Here is a 17,273-nt window from a genome sequence, read left to right as displayed (position 1 = left end):
AGGCCTCTACATGGACCAATAATGCAGACTACAGCGTGTAGTTTCTAAAGCACACTTAATGTGCAACACATTAATTGGTCTGCATAGACCAACCTGGTGCATACTAAAGATCCCTATTGTAAATGTATTTTACCATAGTACTGTTTCAAAAAGAGACTTGAAAACTTGATTTTTGGACAGCTACCTAAAAATCAAATTGCTAAAAATACCCCCCTCCCCCCCAAATGAAACTCAAACCTCAGAAACAGAAGCCCTAGCTGTATTTCAATAAAGAAAGCCTAAAGAGTGCAGTTAAACTAACAAAGGTATTTAATTTCCTTTGAAATGCTAAACATAAGTTGCTTACTTTTACAAGTGTTTTACATTAATGAAAGGGCTGTGTATTTGGAAACTAACAATGAATAGCAGTACCCAGAAGATCTTAAAAGGCTTATTTTCTTCCATTCTACTTCTTTGGTCCCTTATCTTGTCTCACTTGGACACACATGATTAAACCTCATGTCTGTTGTTGTTGTTGTTGTGGAGAACAGTTAATACACAGTAAACCATGTTACAAGCATCTTCTAAACCAGGGGTGGGCAAACTTTGGCCTAACGGCCACATCGGGTTTCGTAAATTGAATGGAGGGCCAGTTGGGGAGGCCCGACCCCCACCTCCTATCTGCCTCCCATCCCTGTTCTCTGAGGGCCCCTCTGGGACCCCTGCCCCATCCACACACCCCTGCTCCCTGTCCCCTGATTGCCCCCTGCCACTCCATCCAACCCCTCCTCTCATTCCTGACGCCCCCCCCCTGCCCCATCCAACCCCGTTCCTAACTCCTATCCACGTCCCCAAGCCCCCTTGCCCCTACTGCACTGCCTGGAGCACCAGTGGCTGGAAGCGCTACAGCTGCACCGCTGTGGCCACGCAGCACAGAGTTAGGCCAGGCTCTGCAGCTGCGCTGCCCCAGGAGCTCACAGCCCCAGTGCCTGGAGCACTGCACCGGGGTGAGCTGAGGCTGCAGGGGAGGGGCCGGGGGCTAGCCTGCCGGGCCAGGAGCTCAGGCAGGATGGTCCTGTGGGCCGTAGTTTGCCCACCTCTGTTCTAAACCCACTTTTTATATTCTGAAATTAATTAGGGAATAGGGCTGTTGAGTTTCTAGGAACCATATGGGAATCCATAAATTGGACAAATGGAGAGCAACAGATCACAAGAAAAGTTTAATGTTGAGGATTTTCACTGTAAGTGGCAGTGACTTATTTTAAGCCTGTTCTTTACATTTAAAAAAACTTTACAAAAAATTTAATAGTAAGGCAATTTTTCAGATGTCAGTCACTGTGAACCGGATAGTTGTCATTCATATTTAATACTAAACTGCATTCACACAGGAGCCAAACTCTTGATCTGAAAGCCCTTTTTAGAAAGTTAATGGATAAGGCAGCAAGCAACAGTACTTTTACACAGTGTTAAATGTATGAATGCTTCAAGCAGGGGAGATGAAATATGGGTCTTTATCTACAACAATTAAAGTAAATAGTTTCTTTTCCTACTAACTAGGCTTGGAAGGATTCAGTTTTTAATGATTTTCAACACATTTAACTAGTCTTAGATATAACTTTACCCAATGGAACATTTTCACTAGTAGTGAAAATGGACAAAAGAAAAAAACCTATCAAATGATTTTATTTCTGGATCTTAAGCATCATGCAATTGAAACAACACTACTTAGAAACTTCTCTAAAATTCTATGAACATTAGAAATGCTTATTGATGGGTGGGCGCAGAAGGAGAGACTATTTTCTGACCTTACCAACTGAAGTCTAATAGGCTCCAAAACATGGTTTCCCACCTCAAATCTCTTAAGGGAGGGAGTAGTATGTTTGTCTTTGCTTGAACTGAGTTGGGAGTTAGAGGTTGGTATGCGATACCCCCCATCTTCTCGCTACTGCTGACTGAAAGTAAAGGGTGGGTTGGAGCATAGCATGGCTTTCTTCCAGTTTGAGCAATAGACATTTCAAGCAAGTATACAGCAGTGACTTAGCTGACCATTGATTGAGATTTCCCCTTTTAAGAAATTAAACCGAGTTTAAAAAAAGGCACTGAAATGTAAGAGAAGAGTGGGGTTTTTTTCTTAGCAAAAAACCCCAAACTATTAGCTGCCACACCATTACTGGGGTGTCTCTAACTAGAGAAATTGTTTGATTACAGAGAGGGGGGTATTGGAAATGGAGGTGTTTTGCCTTTTTGTGCCTGACAACTGTCTATCAAGCTCTTTTAGCCATGTCCACTCCATTTTTCTGAAAATTGCAGGACTAAACTTCAGCCCTAGTTACCAAAAGAGAGCATATGAAAGGAATGAATGAAGAGCAGGATGGAGAAAAGAAAAAACCGAGTGACAAACTTAAATGAGATTTACATCACAATTCACAAGAGGAAAGAAGGGGGGGGGGGGGAAAAGAGATGAAAAATTTGTTAAAGGGTCAAAATTCAGAGAACAAGAACTCTGTTCTGTTGGAGCATATTTCTTTGCTAGATTTTATTTATGCCATACATTACTTGATTTAACTTTTTTATAATAATCCTTCTGAAGATGTGAGTCCTCTGTAGTACCTTTAAATTGCATCCCTGTTCCCAAAGTATTTGTATAGGTTAATAGTTGGATTCTCCTACCTTTTGGGTTCAATCTTCAGGTTTTCACTCAGGTAGAAAATCCAATTATCTAAAATGGGGTTTGCCCGTACACTATTAAAAATATTCAGCATTTCATAATCCAAGATTAGACTGACAGAAAGTGGCCTGCTAGGTTCTGGTGTGGCTCACTTTTACCTTCATCTACATCCTGTGTGAATTCAGTCCAGAGTTGGTGAAAAGCCAGTCACAGTTATGGCATGTATTCAATGTACACAACATATCAAAACATACACAAAATAAAAAGCATTTTAAAAGAGTGAAGATTATAAATAGATTGCCTTTTTCACAAAAGATTTCAGCATTGGAAAATTTGGCTTTTCACAAGTAAATCTTCGAGGCTTGTGCATTACCTCATAACCAATTTGAAATTCCAGTCTCCTAAGGCACAATGCTCTGTTTAATCAAAGATGGTACTGTCCCCATCCCACTGTCCAAGAAATGGATGTAAAGGTTTATTACTATGGACACAGAAAAGCAGCTTTTTTTTAAATGGACAAACTAAGTCATAAAAACAAAACTAGACCTGGAAAGCAGGTCATTTCTGTCAGGCTGTTCTGAGGCACACAGGTATCCGACACGTACTTTATATGATTGCGGGCTCACATTCTCTGGGTTACAAGTCAAATTCACTTTAGAGGCATGAGAGAGAATTTACAAGTCCGTTAAGTCTGGGCTTGTGTAGTATTGAAAAAACAGGCTAGGATAAACACAAAGGTAACCTGTCACGCAGAGAAACACAAACCACGCCCACCGTTCAATTGTAGTGGTGAGGCATGCTACAACAAAGAGTTGAGTTTGGGACCTGGAGACAAGGATTGGTTTAATGCATCCCTCCAAACAACGAGTCTGTGCTTGAAATTAGATTGTTCATGTTTTTTTACCACTGGTAAACTCAAGCTTGTGAGGACTAACACAAGTCACATACTGTCTTTCTCTGCTGATCTGAAATTCTACAGAGTAAAGGGTACTATAAATCACAAATTATCCCTGTTATTTCTGACTCAACTATATTTTGTCCTTCTAGCCTGAAAAATCTCAATATATTCTCTCTATATAAAACTAACAGGGATATCGTAGAGTGAACTAAAACAATGTAGGTGTTTCTTCACAGACAATACTGGATGTGGTTGGAGACTGTACCTGTAGTGGAGTGTTAGTAAATTGTAAAAACTGTAGAAAGTTAAATGGGGGAGACATATTTTACACAAACTCGAGTATAGGACAGGGAAAAGTCTGCATCATTCCAACTCTGATAAAGTGCACGGTCTTCGGAATTCCTGACCTCGTTCGTGGATCCATTTATTGGATACTATGAGAGACAAAAATAGTATTGGTCACTACTTCTATTTAAACTAAATACACATTATCAGCACATGCATCAGAAAAGCTTTATTCCCCAAATATAAATGTCAAAGCAATAGCCTGAAACTTGACATACTAAGCCTAAGAAGAAAACCCCACAATATTTGCAAATAGGGAAAATCTTAGTATGAAGTAGCTAGGTATGTACTAGCTCACTTCTTTTGAAAAGAGCTGGTGGCTGTACTGTATCCTACCACAAGCAGTGAAGTAAAAAAAATAAAAATTAAAATCAGACGTTTGGCAGAGTAGAGATACTTACCCCACTTGTTTCCAACTAGTACTGGGCAGGCTGCATGCCTTGTGCTGTAATCTCCTTCTCCACTTGGAAAAAGATTGTACCAGAATACAGCTGTTCCCTGGAAATTTCAATACAAACATAACATTTTATTCTATGTAACACAAAGTTTACTTCTACCAGGGTTAATGATCAATGACTTTAAAATATGATGCATTTAAATAGGTTAATTTTTAAATGAACGTATTTAAAATTAAACTTGGCAACCTGTTAAAGCCTAAAACTTAACATTATTTGTATTCAATTTAAATGAAAGTGTTTTCTGCCAAGTTCTAAATAAAAAAGCTGCAGGAAGTCACTGGCTAAGCACCTGGAACCTGCGTTTGCTGCAGTGCTACACCAGCTTTTGATGGCAGCAGCCTCTTCTGCAGATGCAGAGAAAATATTTTCTTCATTTCAGTTTCTTCAACTAGTTCATTCAAAGTTAAGAAACTGATTGGAAGAGAGAGAGAAGCTTTCTTGCTTTTTCAATTCCCAATCTATGAATAAAAACTTGTCTACAGTGTGAAATAATCCACATTATGGGAAGGTGTGATTCCTAAAGTGCTGTTTGTTAAAGTGCACTAGGGAACCTTTAGTATGCACCAGTGTCTATATGTACCAATTAATGTGCAACACTGCAGGTGGGGGGGGATTTCTAAAGCAGAGAGTAACAAAGTGCAAATTACACCACCACATAGGCAATCCCTAGGTGTGAACTGATGAGATCTATTAAAACCATGAAGGGCATGGTGACAAACTATCAGTTCAAATTCACTAACCATAGATCCATCCTTTGTTTTAATAAATCCAAAACATTTGACTCTTTCATGTGTCCAGAATGCAAGGTTTATTTAAATGGCAACAATCTTTGTTACTGCACAGTTAAGATTTCCAGTGACACCTCATGTCCTTCCAGAAGTTTAGGTTAAGCAAGACTCAAACTTCAGAAAACTAGGAAATGAAGTGTTAAGGTAAACCGCCCACATAACCTTAACATTGCCCTCTTTGAGCAATGCCCCATAACCCACATACTCTGCCTTTTCACGGTAAATTAAAGGAGCGTCCTGTACTTGCCCTACACTCAGTCTACTCTCCTGACAGCACACCACACCACACTTGTAAAATTTAACAGCTGCTTCACACTAAGTCACAGGATATCACCTAAACCTATACTTTCCCTTACCCATCTACAAACTGTTCTCATATCCCACCTCGCTATTGACAATTCATGTGGCAAGACCCTCCTCTTCCCCTCCTGAAACTTGCTCCTGAGACAACCTACACAATTTTGTAATAAAATGATCCACAGTGGCTCCTCACAGTACACATGCTGTTTGTTTTCCCTTCCTCGGACATAGGAGGTGGGGTGCAAATCCTGAACTTCTCATATACTCAGAGTTCTGCGACACTTCTCAAACTCATTCTTCTCAGCTCACAAACAAATCTCTACCCCCTGCTGCCTCCGCCATTAAAACCATTTAGTACAGTTAAAACACACACGGTTGAATGCAGCTGCAGTGCATGTGGATAATTCCCAGTGGCTACTGTCAGCTCCAAGGGACAGAGGTAAGGTTATGTGGGCATTTACCTTAACTCTGTATTTCCTGAAGTTTGAGTTTTGCTGAACTTGATGTTCTGGAAAGGCACTAGCTGTCACTGGGAAACCAGAACCGTGTTAATTTTTTTTGTCATTTGATTTCCTAGTTATTGGGGGGGGGGGGGTGTTGGGGGGTTGGTTTCTTTTAAACAAAGAAAACTTGTTGGTAGGAGTGAGTGGTCATTGTGGCAACTGAATATTAGAATGCAAGCCAAGTGGCCTATCAATCCTGGCCATATCTTTCCCCCCACTTCCCAGCTCAGCTTCACTAAACAGCCCTATCCCTCCCAGCTGGCCCCCACCACACCATTTTGTCCAGGCTTGGAAGGGCATGACCCTGTGTGTGGTAGTATAGCCAGGTTGCCAAGTGGCCCTGGCCTTGGAATCCAGCTCTCTCCCTACAGATGATCAGAGAACCCAAAAAGAGCTTTTTAAGAGCCACCACCATTTTCTAAAAAGGAGTTTTATTCTGTGCACTGCTTGGCTAGTCTGGGTTTCCCCTCCAAATAGAGTCTGACCCAAATTACAAGTAAGGTAAGTTTTATGTTTTGGACCTATTGGCTTCAGTAGTCTATGATTCAATACAGGTTAAAACTTCATAATCATGCAGAACAGCAAAAACTGAAACACTGCACAAGCATGGCTAGATTTGACCTGAAAATGTGTGTAATTTTACTTGCATAGGTAGCGCCACTGAAATAAGTGGTACTGCTTAAGTGTTTGCAGGATTGGTGCCCTAGTACTTTCTTCAATCAATTCATTTTGAAGTTTTCATTTTACATTTAAACACCCAAATATACAGTTCCTCATAGCTGGATGTTAATGGAGGGAAAGTGGGAGAGTAACATCTAAGATGCATTAAAACTCACAAAAAGAACAGGAGTACTTGTGGCCCCTTAGAGACTAACAAATTTATTAGAGCATAAGGCTTTCGTGGGCTACTGTACAGTACTCCTGTTCTTTTTGCGGATACAGACTAACACGGCTGCTAGTCTGAAACCTGTCATTAAAACTCATCTTACCTTTTTAGGCCAAACACTAGCTCCTACTTCAGGGAATACAGTAGCTCCCCCTGCTGATACATCACTCATCTGTAAAGGAGAGAAAATAAGAGCAGCTTTTACCCAGTGCTTTCCAAAAAACACATCAATAAAATATTAAGTTACTGAAAACCTTCATTTCTGACTCCACATTAAGAGCACAATTTCTGTGACTAGCTGTAAAATTGCATTTGCTATGGCCCTGTAGCATGAAACAGAAAATGTGGTAGCCATTCTTGTTCCAGAATTTGTAAGGCTTTCAGATGCCTCGATGATGAGCAGAGTACAAATATCATGGCAGCTAGAAAAATGGAGTTCACTTATCTGTAGCTAGAGGTTACATGTGTGGTCCCTATCTGTATTCCACACATGGATATGCGTGTACTCCGTTCACCTAGACTGGAAATTTCTTAGCAAGTAATGTCCATTGTTCTGCACCTGCACACTTGGTCTCCTCATGCTCCAAACCGAGGATATGAAGGGCAGTGCAAACCAACACATTTCCAGTTCTTCTTCTTACTGTGAATCAAGAAAGATCGGAAGCAGAGGGGAAGGAGGGCAGGTAGAATACAAATAGGGGACTCCACACTTCAAAGAGCCTCCACGTTACAGATAAGTAACCTTCATTTCTTCTTCAAGTACTGGTCCCTGTGTGTATTCCACATGTGGATGATTGGTAAGCAGTATTCAAACAGAGGGAATGTGCAAAAATGCAGTTTGTATAGATGTCTGTAAAACTGCTGTCCCAACAGCTGCATCTGCAAAAGAGGCCTACATTAAGGCATAATGTTTCATGAAGGTATGGATGGCACTCCAGGGTAGCTGCTCTACAAATGTGTAGTATAGTAAAAGATGCTGTTGAGGTTGCTTGTGGTCTAGTGGAATCGGCTTTCACCCATCTGAAGGAGGAATATGCACCAGCTGTGAGAGAGTGAGCAGATAATGCTTTTCCTTGCGATCACTCTATTGCAACAAATAATCTTGATGACTTCCTAATTGGTTTTGTTCTTTGCATATAGAATGCCAAAGCCCATCTGATGTCATGAGAATGAAGTCTCCTCTCATTGGAATTATGAAGTTGTGGGCAAGGCAACCACCAAAAGTCTGTGTAGCTCTAGTGATGCCATGCCATTCCTTGCTAACACCAGAATGCCCCACCAAAGAAACCCCTGGGTGGTGGAGTGGGAGAGAGCGGAAACAGTTGAGGCGGAGGAAGCAGTATATCCGCTCTAGCATTGGATGGCAGCTTGTAAAAGTTCTGGTGGTAAAATGGCTGAGAGGCATGTCCAGGTTTATAACCCTGCTTGTGGTGTTTTCTCTTTGGGGCTGGGATATAAATGCTCAGGGAGTGGAGAATTGTCCGGAGTCCTTACACAAGTGCAATGACTCATCAGCTTTCCTGTTGAAGGGTTAAACTGCAAGGAAAAATCCTCAGTGATATTCTGGACTTCCCTGGGAAACCCTGAAGAGTGAAGGCATGATTCAAGTATCATAACTATAGCTATAGCAACAGCTCTAAACATGGGATCATCCCCTTCCACTGCTGCTTAGAATGAGGTCTCCGGCACCCGTTTGATTTCCTTAGTGAGGTCTTGGAATTGAGTCCTGTCCTCCTGAGGAAGCAGGATATGGTAGTTAGCAAATTCTGACTTGGAGGTTGGTTGATGAAAATCCTTTCCAGAAGGTCAAGGCATTTAGAGCCTTTATCTGTTAGAGCTGCCCTGGGGTGTTGCAATCTTAATCTCACTGTGGGTGCCTGCACCACTAGGGAGTTACCCTCTGGGTGGGTAAAGAGGAATTCTGCTCTTTTAGCCTCCCTGGGATGGGGGCACAGGGGTATGCCACAATGCCCTAGCAGGTTCTAAAATGGCCTTGTTCATTGGGAGGGCCACCAGAGAAAGACCCATGGGTTGTAAGATGTCAAGGAGTTTAGGATGTGTGTCATGGACCTCGTCAAGAGAAAGCTGGAGCTCAGTCACCATCCCCTGCAAAAACACCTGATATTGGCTGTGGCCATCAATTGATATGGCAATAATGGAGCGACTGCCTCATTGGGTGAGGAGGATGACATGCCTTTTTGGACCATCAGTACCAAACCTCTACTTTGATTTCTTCCTCTGTGTACTCAGTCAGTTGGTATCAGTTAGGAGAGTAGTGCTGGTAGGTTTTTGTGCACAGATCTGGGCTGTTTGGCGTATGGATCCTGTGGGGTCAACATCCCACTAATGCAGTTCTGTGGGCAGTTGGATCTTGAAGGAGGACTGCTCCAAGACCTCAGAGGTTCTATTAGGTTAGCCTCCCTAGGAGGAGATGGACTCAACGGATGAGAAAGTAGGTTCACCATCTACTGGCCGTCTACTGGTAGAAAAATGTTCCAGCTTGTGGAAAGGGTATGGGAAAAATCTCGGGGTGGTTTCTTCCGACGTTGAAATGTCGGAGAAGGACCAGGCCTGACAGGAAAGGAGGTTGTGGGTAGGGCAAGGCACAACCATCCTCTGGCAAGGTAAAAGTTTCAGTCCACGCTGGAGTTCTGGAGGTTGGGACTGATGCGCTTGAGGGCATGGTGGTTGGCTAATCCCTGCTGGAATGTCAGTGCTGTTGAAGGGGAGTCCAAAGTCAAGTTCCCAGTCCGTCCTGGTAGATGCTGATCATTTGTCCTATGAGCTGGAGCTAGAACTAGAACTGACTGATCCTTCTTCCTTCACAACTTCCCCTCTTGGATGGAAAATTTAGGTGGATGGATCTAACTCCCAGGACCTGTAGGCAAGGACTTACCTGACTTCGACCTAGTTGGAGAGGGTTACTTTCATCTGATGGCAGATCTAGAAGGGGATCTCTTATGCCCATAAGAATGCCCCTTACTCTGGTAAGAGGCCTGAGGCAGTGGTTTTTTGGGTTTACTGCTGTTATAGCCTCTGCTCTAGAACTTGCGCTCATAGGGTCATTGCCTACAGTCTGAGGCCACCGGAGGGGGGGTGTCTCCGTGGCCTGGATGTGACTGGGATCTTATGGCCTTCTCCATGTGGTATTTCCTCAGACGGTGCTCTCGTGCCTCAGGTTCATGACAAATGCTGCACTTGGTGGTTGTGAACCTCTAAAGGCAACGCTGGTGTTCATCACTGACTGAGAAGGAGCTGGGATAGGAGACAGTTCTTAAATCCCAAGACTGAGTATAATCCTTCTCTGCAGGGAGAAGCTCCACAAGGCAGGAAGAAACTAAGCTATGCTAACTAGACTATAAACTCTAAGAATACTTAAACTATGTACAAATATATATTATATATTTACAGATTCTGCAGAGATTTCTGACTCAGGCCAAGTGCTGGGTAAGAGGGAGCTGGTGGCTGATCTGCACCACCCCTTATCCTCAGTTTGGAGCACAAGGAGAAGCCTGGACCAATGGACACAACTTCCTAGAAATTTTCAATCTCCGGTGCATGGGGTGTACGTGTGCCTGTTGGGACCTCTTGTTGCCAACTGGCAGAGGGCACAGGGGGTGCATAGGGATCCCCTGGGTCAAATAGATGCATAAAAATTCACAAAAATGTCATACGGTCTCTACTGAGAGCCAGTAGCCCACTGGTCATCAATCACTGCAAAACGTATGTATAGGTAATATTTAAGAATTTATGTATCCATACTGAAAATTATGTTTCAATTATGTTCTTAAGGTGCAAGAATTTGGGTTCTTAACTTAGGGCACCAGGAGACAACACATCTTGCACAGGTTCCTTTCCGGCAGGAGGTAAGAGACACTTATCTCCCTGTCTGGTCATGCATATTGTGTATTGTCTGCCTCACATTGGAGGCTCATATACAGACTGAGCCAGGTGCCAGTTGAACAGTTACACAATCTATGGGAGAAAATCAGTAAGAAAAAACAAATCAGCAGGGTCTATGAGTGTGTCCTGTTTATGAATGAAGATTAAGGATGGGATTTGTATATCTGGGGAGGCAAAGAAACACTGAGTCCTTCACCTAGGAGACAATCTGACAGCATGTCTCTCTCATGAAAGCAGGATTACAGCCAAGAATGGCTGTAAAACACTGCAAGTACTTTTGGTGAGCATTATTCTGCAAGATGTGAGTATTTAATTAAGTCTAGGTTGTAGAATGCATGTTACAATTTTATTTTATATATAAGCCTTTTGCTTCCAGTAGTACTACTTGCTCTTACTTGAATCTCTATGCTTTGTTAAATAAATATGTTTATAGTGAAATCAAGTATGTTTAAGTGCTGTGTGAAGCGCAAAGGTGATGTGAGGTGGAATGGGTAAGCTAGGATGTACTATTTCTTTTGGTGTCAAGTATCAGAGGGGTAGCCGTGTTAGTCTGGATCTGTATCTAACCTTGTTATTTCTAGACTGATTCTTGCCTGCATATTTATACCTGCCTCTGGAAATTTCCACCACATGCGTCTGACGAAGTGGGTATTCACCCACGAAAGCTTATGCTCCAATACGTCTGTTAGTCTGTAAGGTGCCACAGGACTCTTTGTTTATTTCTTTTGGTGCACCAAATCTGTAAATAGTAAGTGTCCAGCGGAATAGGGAGTGAACACTCCAGGGAGATGCTTGGAAGGCTTGAGGGTTGGAGTGTGCTTACTGCTAACATATAGAGTAACAGTTGAACCAGCAAAGCCTAGATCAGGGGTTGGCAATCTTTCAGAAGTGGTGTGCCAAGTCTTCATTTATTCACTTTAATTTAAGGTTTCGCATGCCGGTAATACATTTTAACGTTTTTTAGAAGGTCTCTCTCTATAAAAGTCTATATATAATATAACTAAACTACTGTTGTATGTAAAGTCTGGGGTTCCGTCCGCTGGCTTCTGCCAGCCAGGGTCCCGGCTGCCGGCCCCGCTCAGCCTGCTGCCAGTCTGGGGTTCCGTCCGCTGGCTCCTGCCAGCCAGGGTCCCGGATGCCGGCCCCGCTCAGCCCGCTGCTGGTCTGGGGTTCCGTCCGCTGGCTCCTGCCAGCCAGGGTCCCGGCTGCCGGCCCAGTTCAGCCCACTGCCGGTCTGGGGTTCTGGCTGCCGGCCCCTTGCCAGCCGGGGTCCCAGCTGCCGACCCCACTCAGCCTGCTGCCAACCTGGTGCTCAGGGTGGGGATGTGGGGGGGGGCTGGGGATGTGTGGGGAGTGCAGGAGTCAGGGATGGGGTCGTGGGGGGATGCAGGGAGCTGGGGGCACAAGGGGGTGCAGGGGTCAGGGCAGAGGGCTGGGGGCATGTGAGGGGGTGCAGGAGTCAGGGCATGGGGTGTGAGGGGGCTGGGTATGTGTGGAGGGTGCAGGAATCAGGGATGGGGTTGTGGAGGGAATTTAGGGGGCTGGGGTGCAAGGGGGATGCTCCCAGCTCCCTGCCCCCTGAGCGGCTCACGGCAGGGGGCTGGAGGGATACACCACCCTTCCCCCTGCCTCTTCTCTGCCTCCTTACCAGTCTGAGCAGCGAGGGCGCTGGGGCTGCTCTTCTCCCCTCCCTCACAAGGGCCATCGGCGGCAGGGAGGGAGAGGAGGCGGGGCTCGACACAGCACACTGGGGGAAGAGACGGGGGAAGGGGAAGCTTGGCTGCCAGCGGAGCCTGCCATACAGCAGCAGCCGGCAGGACCAAGCTTGCTTCTGCCCCCTGCCCCCGCCAGAGAGAGAGTGGTAGGCGGGGGGCGGAGGAGAGTGGGCTGGGTCGGGCAGGATTTTTAATGGCACACTGCTGCCTGCCGGGGTCCGGCTCAGCCCGCTGCTGGGGTTCCGCAGCATGCTGAGCGGGACCCTGGCAGGCAGCAGCGTGCCATTAAAAAATCGGCTTGTGTGCCGTCTTTGGCACGCGTGCCATAGGTTGCCAACCCCTGGCCTAGATGGAAGTGCTTATGTTGCTCTGGTTCGGGAGTTGCAGAGCTGACTACTGCTACATACAGACACGGCTTCCTTACATGAAGGGCAGGTGGTAGTGAAGTGCCTCACAACCTTGGGTATCCGCAGGAAGCGTCAGACCTGTTGACTACCTTTTAGATTATTTAAAAAAAAAAAAAAAAAAAAACCCTCAAGCACCTAAAGAAAAGAACTTTGAAGCTGTAAGTTTACTGAATTTGTTTTTTTTAAAAGTTGGTCCAATTTTAAAAGGTACTCTAATTTACCACTGAGCAATTATTAGCTGCCTTTATTTGCAGATTACATGAATCAGAGTCACTGAAATCACTCAAGTGCCTAAGCTAAATATGCAGAAATAGAAACTAACTGTTTTTTGGCAGAAACTGTTTGTAATGACATGGCTAAAAATGTCTCACTTACATAAAACAACCAAGTAGCAATTCTGTTGCCTGTTCCCAATTCTTTAAAAGCATCTGGCTCATCTTTCTGTGAAAGAAAGCAAAACACTGATTTAATAAAATGCTCATTATTTTGATCATGTAATTTGCACACCAGTGGATAGACAGCTGCAGTGCCAGCAAACAAACTCATGCAGAAAAATATCAAATATAGCTCAGGACACAGAGGGTGAGGAAAATGTATGTATTGGTTTATTTGTTAAATACTTTTCCTTTGCTAAAGCTACTGAAATTAAAAGGTTGCAGCCCACATGACAAGTTGAAAATGCCCCTTTGTCTTAAAATTAATATATAAATCCCTTCATAATCTAGGCCTTAAGTACTTGTCTACTTGTAACTGACAAGCATGAGTTTACACAAGGGAAATCTGCTCTTCACTACCTCAGTTGAGTGAGAAGCAGGCTGAGGTCAGGACTTTCTTGTGGTTGTACCTTGTTGGCTGCCTTTAATACATGCTGCAACCTTACCTTTTTATTTTGGCTTCCCCCCCCTTGATTTTTAGCCTTCTCCCTTTTTCCATCTGCTTTTCCCTTTTCTGCCCACATTCTTTGTACTAGTGCACAAGTGACCCTTTGACAGGGACTATACCTGCTAGTTACTGTATTTGCCCTTGTGCCATGATGTTGCTGCCTGTGCTATTTGGCTTTCTTGACTTTCACATTTTATACAGCTTAGATATTGAATTATCCAATTCTTAGTATTACAGCTGCAATGTCTCAGAAGCAGGATGTCTGGCTCTAATTGCTGAAGCTGCTGATAAAATATGACCATGCATTAATGCATAAAATGGGTATTCTGAGATGTATTATACAAAGATCCAAGCCTCTGTGTGTATGGAGGCAGGTGTGCACTCTCTAAAATACCCCAGGAACAGCAATTCTCCCCCTATACAAGGAGCACTGGAGATGGCTCCCTTTGGAGCAAGTCATCATTATTCTTTTATTACAGCTAGAGAGTGGCAAGAATAGATACCTCAGCAAGAGCCAGGCTTGCTGCAGGACCTTTAGACTACCCCAGTTAGAACCGATTCTAACTAGGGCTGTCAATTAATCGCAAATTAATTGTGATTAATTGCACTGTTAAACAACCAATTGAAATGTATTACATATTTTGGACATTTTTCTTCATTTTCAAATATATCAATTTCAATTATAACAGAATAAAGTGTTCAGTGCTCACTTATTACAAATATTTGCACTGTAAAAACAAAATAAATACTATTTTTCAATTCACCTCATACAAGTATTGTAGTGTAATCTCTTTATCATGAAAGTGCAACTTACAAATGTAGATGTGTGTTACATAACTGCACTCAAACAAAACAATGTAAAATTTTAGAGCCTACAAGTCCACTCGGTCCTACTTCTTGTTCAGCCAATCATTAAGAGAAACAAATTTGTTTACATTTACAGGAGATAATGCTGTCCACTTCTTAATTACAATGTCACCTGAAAGTGAGAACAGGCGTTCACATGGCACTGTTGTAGCTGATGTTGCAAGATATTTATGTGCCAGATGCGCTAAAGATTTATGCCTTTTTATGCTTCGGCCACTGTTCCAGAGGACATGCTTCCATGCCGATGATGCTCGTTAAAAAAATAATGCATTAATCAAATTTGTGACTGAACTCTTCAGGGGAAGAATTGTATGTCTCCTCCTCTGCTTTATTCTGCCATATATTTCATGTTATAACAGTCTCGGAGGATGACCCAGCACATGTTCGTTTTAAGAACACTTTCACTGCAAATCTGGCACAATGCTAAGAAGATATCAATATGAAATTTCTAAAGATAGCTACAGCACTCGACCCAAGATTTAAGAATCTGAAGTGCCTTCCAAAATCTGAGAGGGATGAGGTATGGAGCATGCTTTCAGAAGTCTTAAAAGAGCAACACTCTGATGCAGAAACTACAGAACCCGAACCATCAAAAAAGAAAATCACTCTTCTGCTAGTGGCATCTGACTCAGATGAAGAAAATGAACATGCATTGGTCCGTATTGCTTTTGACTTATCAAGAAGAACCTGTCATCAGCATGGATGCATGTCCTCTGGAATGGTGGCTGAAGCATCAAGGGACTTATGAATCTTTATCGCATCTGGCATTTAAATATCTTGCAACACCGGCTACAACAGTACCATGTGAACGCCTGTTCTCACTTTCAGTGACACTAAACAAGCAGCAGGCATTATCTTCTGCAAATGTGAACAAAAAGTAGGATAGAGTGGATTTGTAGGCACTACTTTTTTTATTTTTGAACGCAAGTTTTTTTGTACATAATTCTACATTTGTATGTTCAACTTTCATGATAGATTGCTCTACAGTACTTGTATTAAGTGAATTAAAAATAGTATTTTTTTTACATTGCAAATATTTGTAATAAAAATATAACGTGAGCACTGTATACTTTATTCTGTTATAACTGAAATCAATATTTGAAAATGTAGAAAACATCCAAAAATATTTAAATAAATGGTATTATATTGTTTAACAGCAGAATTAATTGCGTGATTAATCACGATTTTTTTAATTGCTTGACAGCCATAATTTTAACTCAATTACTGAAGTTCAGCCAATCAAGAAGCCATGCCCACACTACTAATTTAATACGGACTTAGCTAGAAACCAACTTAAAAAAAATGACTTCCTCCCTTCATATGCCACAATGGCACTGCTATACCAAAGAGCTGCCTTACAGAACATTTTTAAAACTGTCCATATGTATCCCCTGAAGCACAAGAGAAACCATCCACATTGTGGGGCAGGAAACTATTTCTTTCTGGTTGAGACTAATTACCGTTACATATTCATCTGTGGGAAGTCTCCAATGCATTCCCCCTCTTCCCCTCCTCCCCCGCCCCAAAATAACATTCTATATTTTTGTGCACTGATGTTCATTCTTTTTAGAAGCCATTATTTTAGAAATTAATTCATGCATTTGAAAACAAACTGTTAATGATTTTCAATGACTTTGACAGGACTTTTTATATTTGTTGGTTTTGGTTCACAGGACAATGTTAATCTAAAAGTGTTAATCACACATAAAATGCCCATTAAACAACCACCTGAAATGGCATTATTTCCAGTCATGTGAAATTCAGTTGGGATAGGGAGAGGTGAGGAAATTCAAATTGTTTATCAAATAAGCAAGTGAACAAAAGCAGAGCTTGGGAGGGGCGGGAACATAAGGCTTTTGTCATCTCTTAATTTCTTTCTTTGGGCAATTAATTTTTTTACTCAATTTATAAACCAGAAAAAGCAGCGGATTGATTTATGAGAATTTAGTGCTAGTGAAAGGTGCCAAAACTCACAGCTCTGGGAAATTAAATTCTCTCTCCACATTAAAGGTATAGCATAGGCAATAGCAATGCATACTTCACCACAGTGTCCAGACAATCCTGACCTGCAGGGACTCTCTCTAGAAAAGAGAAGATAATTAAGTCTCCAGGCCAATTCAGTTCCTGGCCTCTCTGAAGAGACTACCAGGGGTGTGCAAATTGTGGTAATTTGTGTGAGTGGAAACCCTGTTGATTGAGGCCACTACATTATTTTCCATATGCCACCAAAACAGACATCAGAGAGTAATAACTGATTCATTGCAGACTTTGGTTGGACTTGCACCAGTGACTAAAAATTATTATTGACTTTTCATTATTACAGTTTGCTGAGCCAGTCATACCTTATCCATCTCCCAAATGAAGTTAATACCTTCAGTCTGAAAGAATTAGTCACCTCCCTCAATAAAAAGACTGTTTTACAGTTTGAAAGGAGATCTTACTGCTTTATAATGCCTGTTCAGTTGGTGGTTTAGAGGGCTTTATCCATTAATGTGGATTAGAAGAGTTGATAGGCTATGAAATTTAACACAAATTAAAGAAAATATATTGTGCCACAGTCAACAGGCCTAGACTTCAGTAGGTCATTTTCACCCCTCCACCTCTTTACTTGCCCGTGCAAAGTCAAAGTGGGGTTCATACTGTCCTCCCACTCCATAATTTGCCACCTGAAAAA

The 17,273-nt window shown here is 42.6% G+C and overlaps 1 protein-coding gene across 2 annotated transcripts in view; it reads right to left on the bottom strand.

Moving 5' to 3' along the window:
- Positions 1–3,135: 3,135 nt before the first annotated feature.
- Positions 3,136–17,273, bottom strand: part of P4HA1 (prolyl 4-hydroxylase subunit alpha 1) — a 60,024-nt gene continuing 45,886 nt past the window's right edge. The window contains exons 11-15 of one of the 2 annotated variants that reach the window (XM_065407402.1): positions 17,208–17,265; positions 13,226–13,287; positions 6,929–6,997; positions 4,292–4,388; positions 3,136–3,979 (exon numbers count right to left, since the gene is read on the bottom strand). In XM_065407402.1, coding sequence (XP_065263474.1) covers positions 3,909–3,979; positions 4,292–4,388; positions 6,929–6,997; positions 13,226–13,287; positions 17,208–17,265 — 357 coding nt within the window. In that variant the 3' untranslated portion in view covers positions 3,136–3,908. Of the gene's footprint in view, positions 3,980–4,291; positions 4,389–6,928; positions 6,998–13,225; positions 13,292–17,207; positions 17,266–17,273 lie in introns of both variants that reach the window. The other variant, XM_065407401.1, reaches the window with a different exon arrangement.

The sequence above is a fragment of the Emys orbicularis genome, chromosome 7 (assembly GCF_028017835.1).
Source record: "Emys orbicularis isolate rEmyOrb1 chromosome 7, rEmyOrb1.hap1, whole genome shotgun sequence".
Taxonomy (NCBI): Eukaryota; Metazoa; Chordata; order Testudines; family Emydidae; genus Emys; species Emys orbicularis.
The sequence above is the reverse complement of the archived record's forward strand: the minus strand, read 5'-3'. Positions and strand labels throughout refer to the sequence as shown.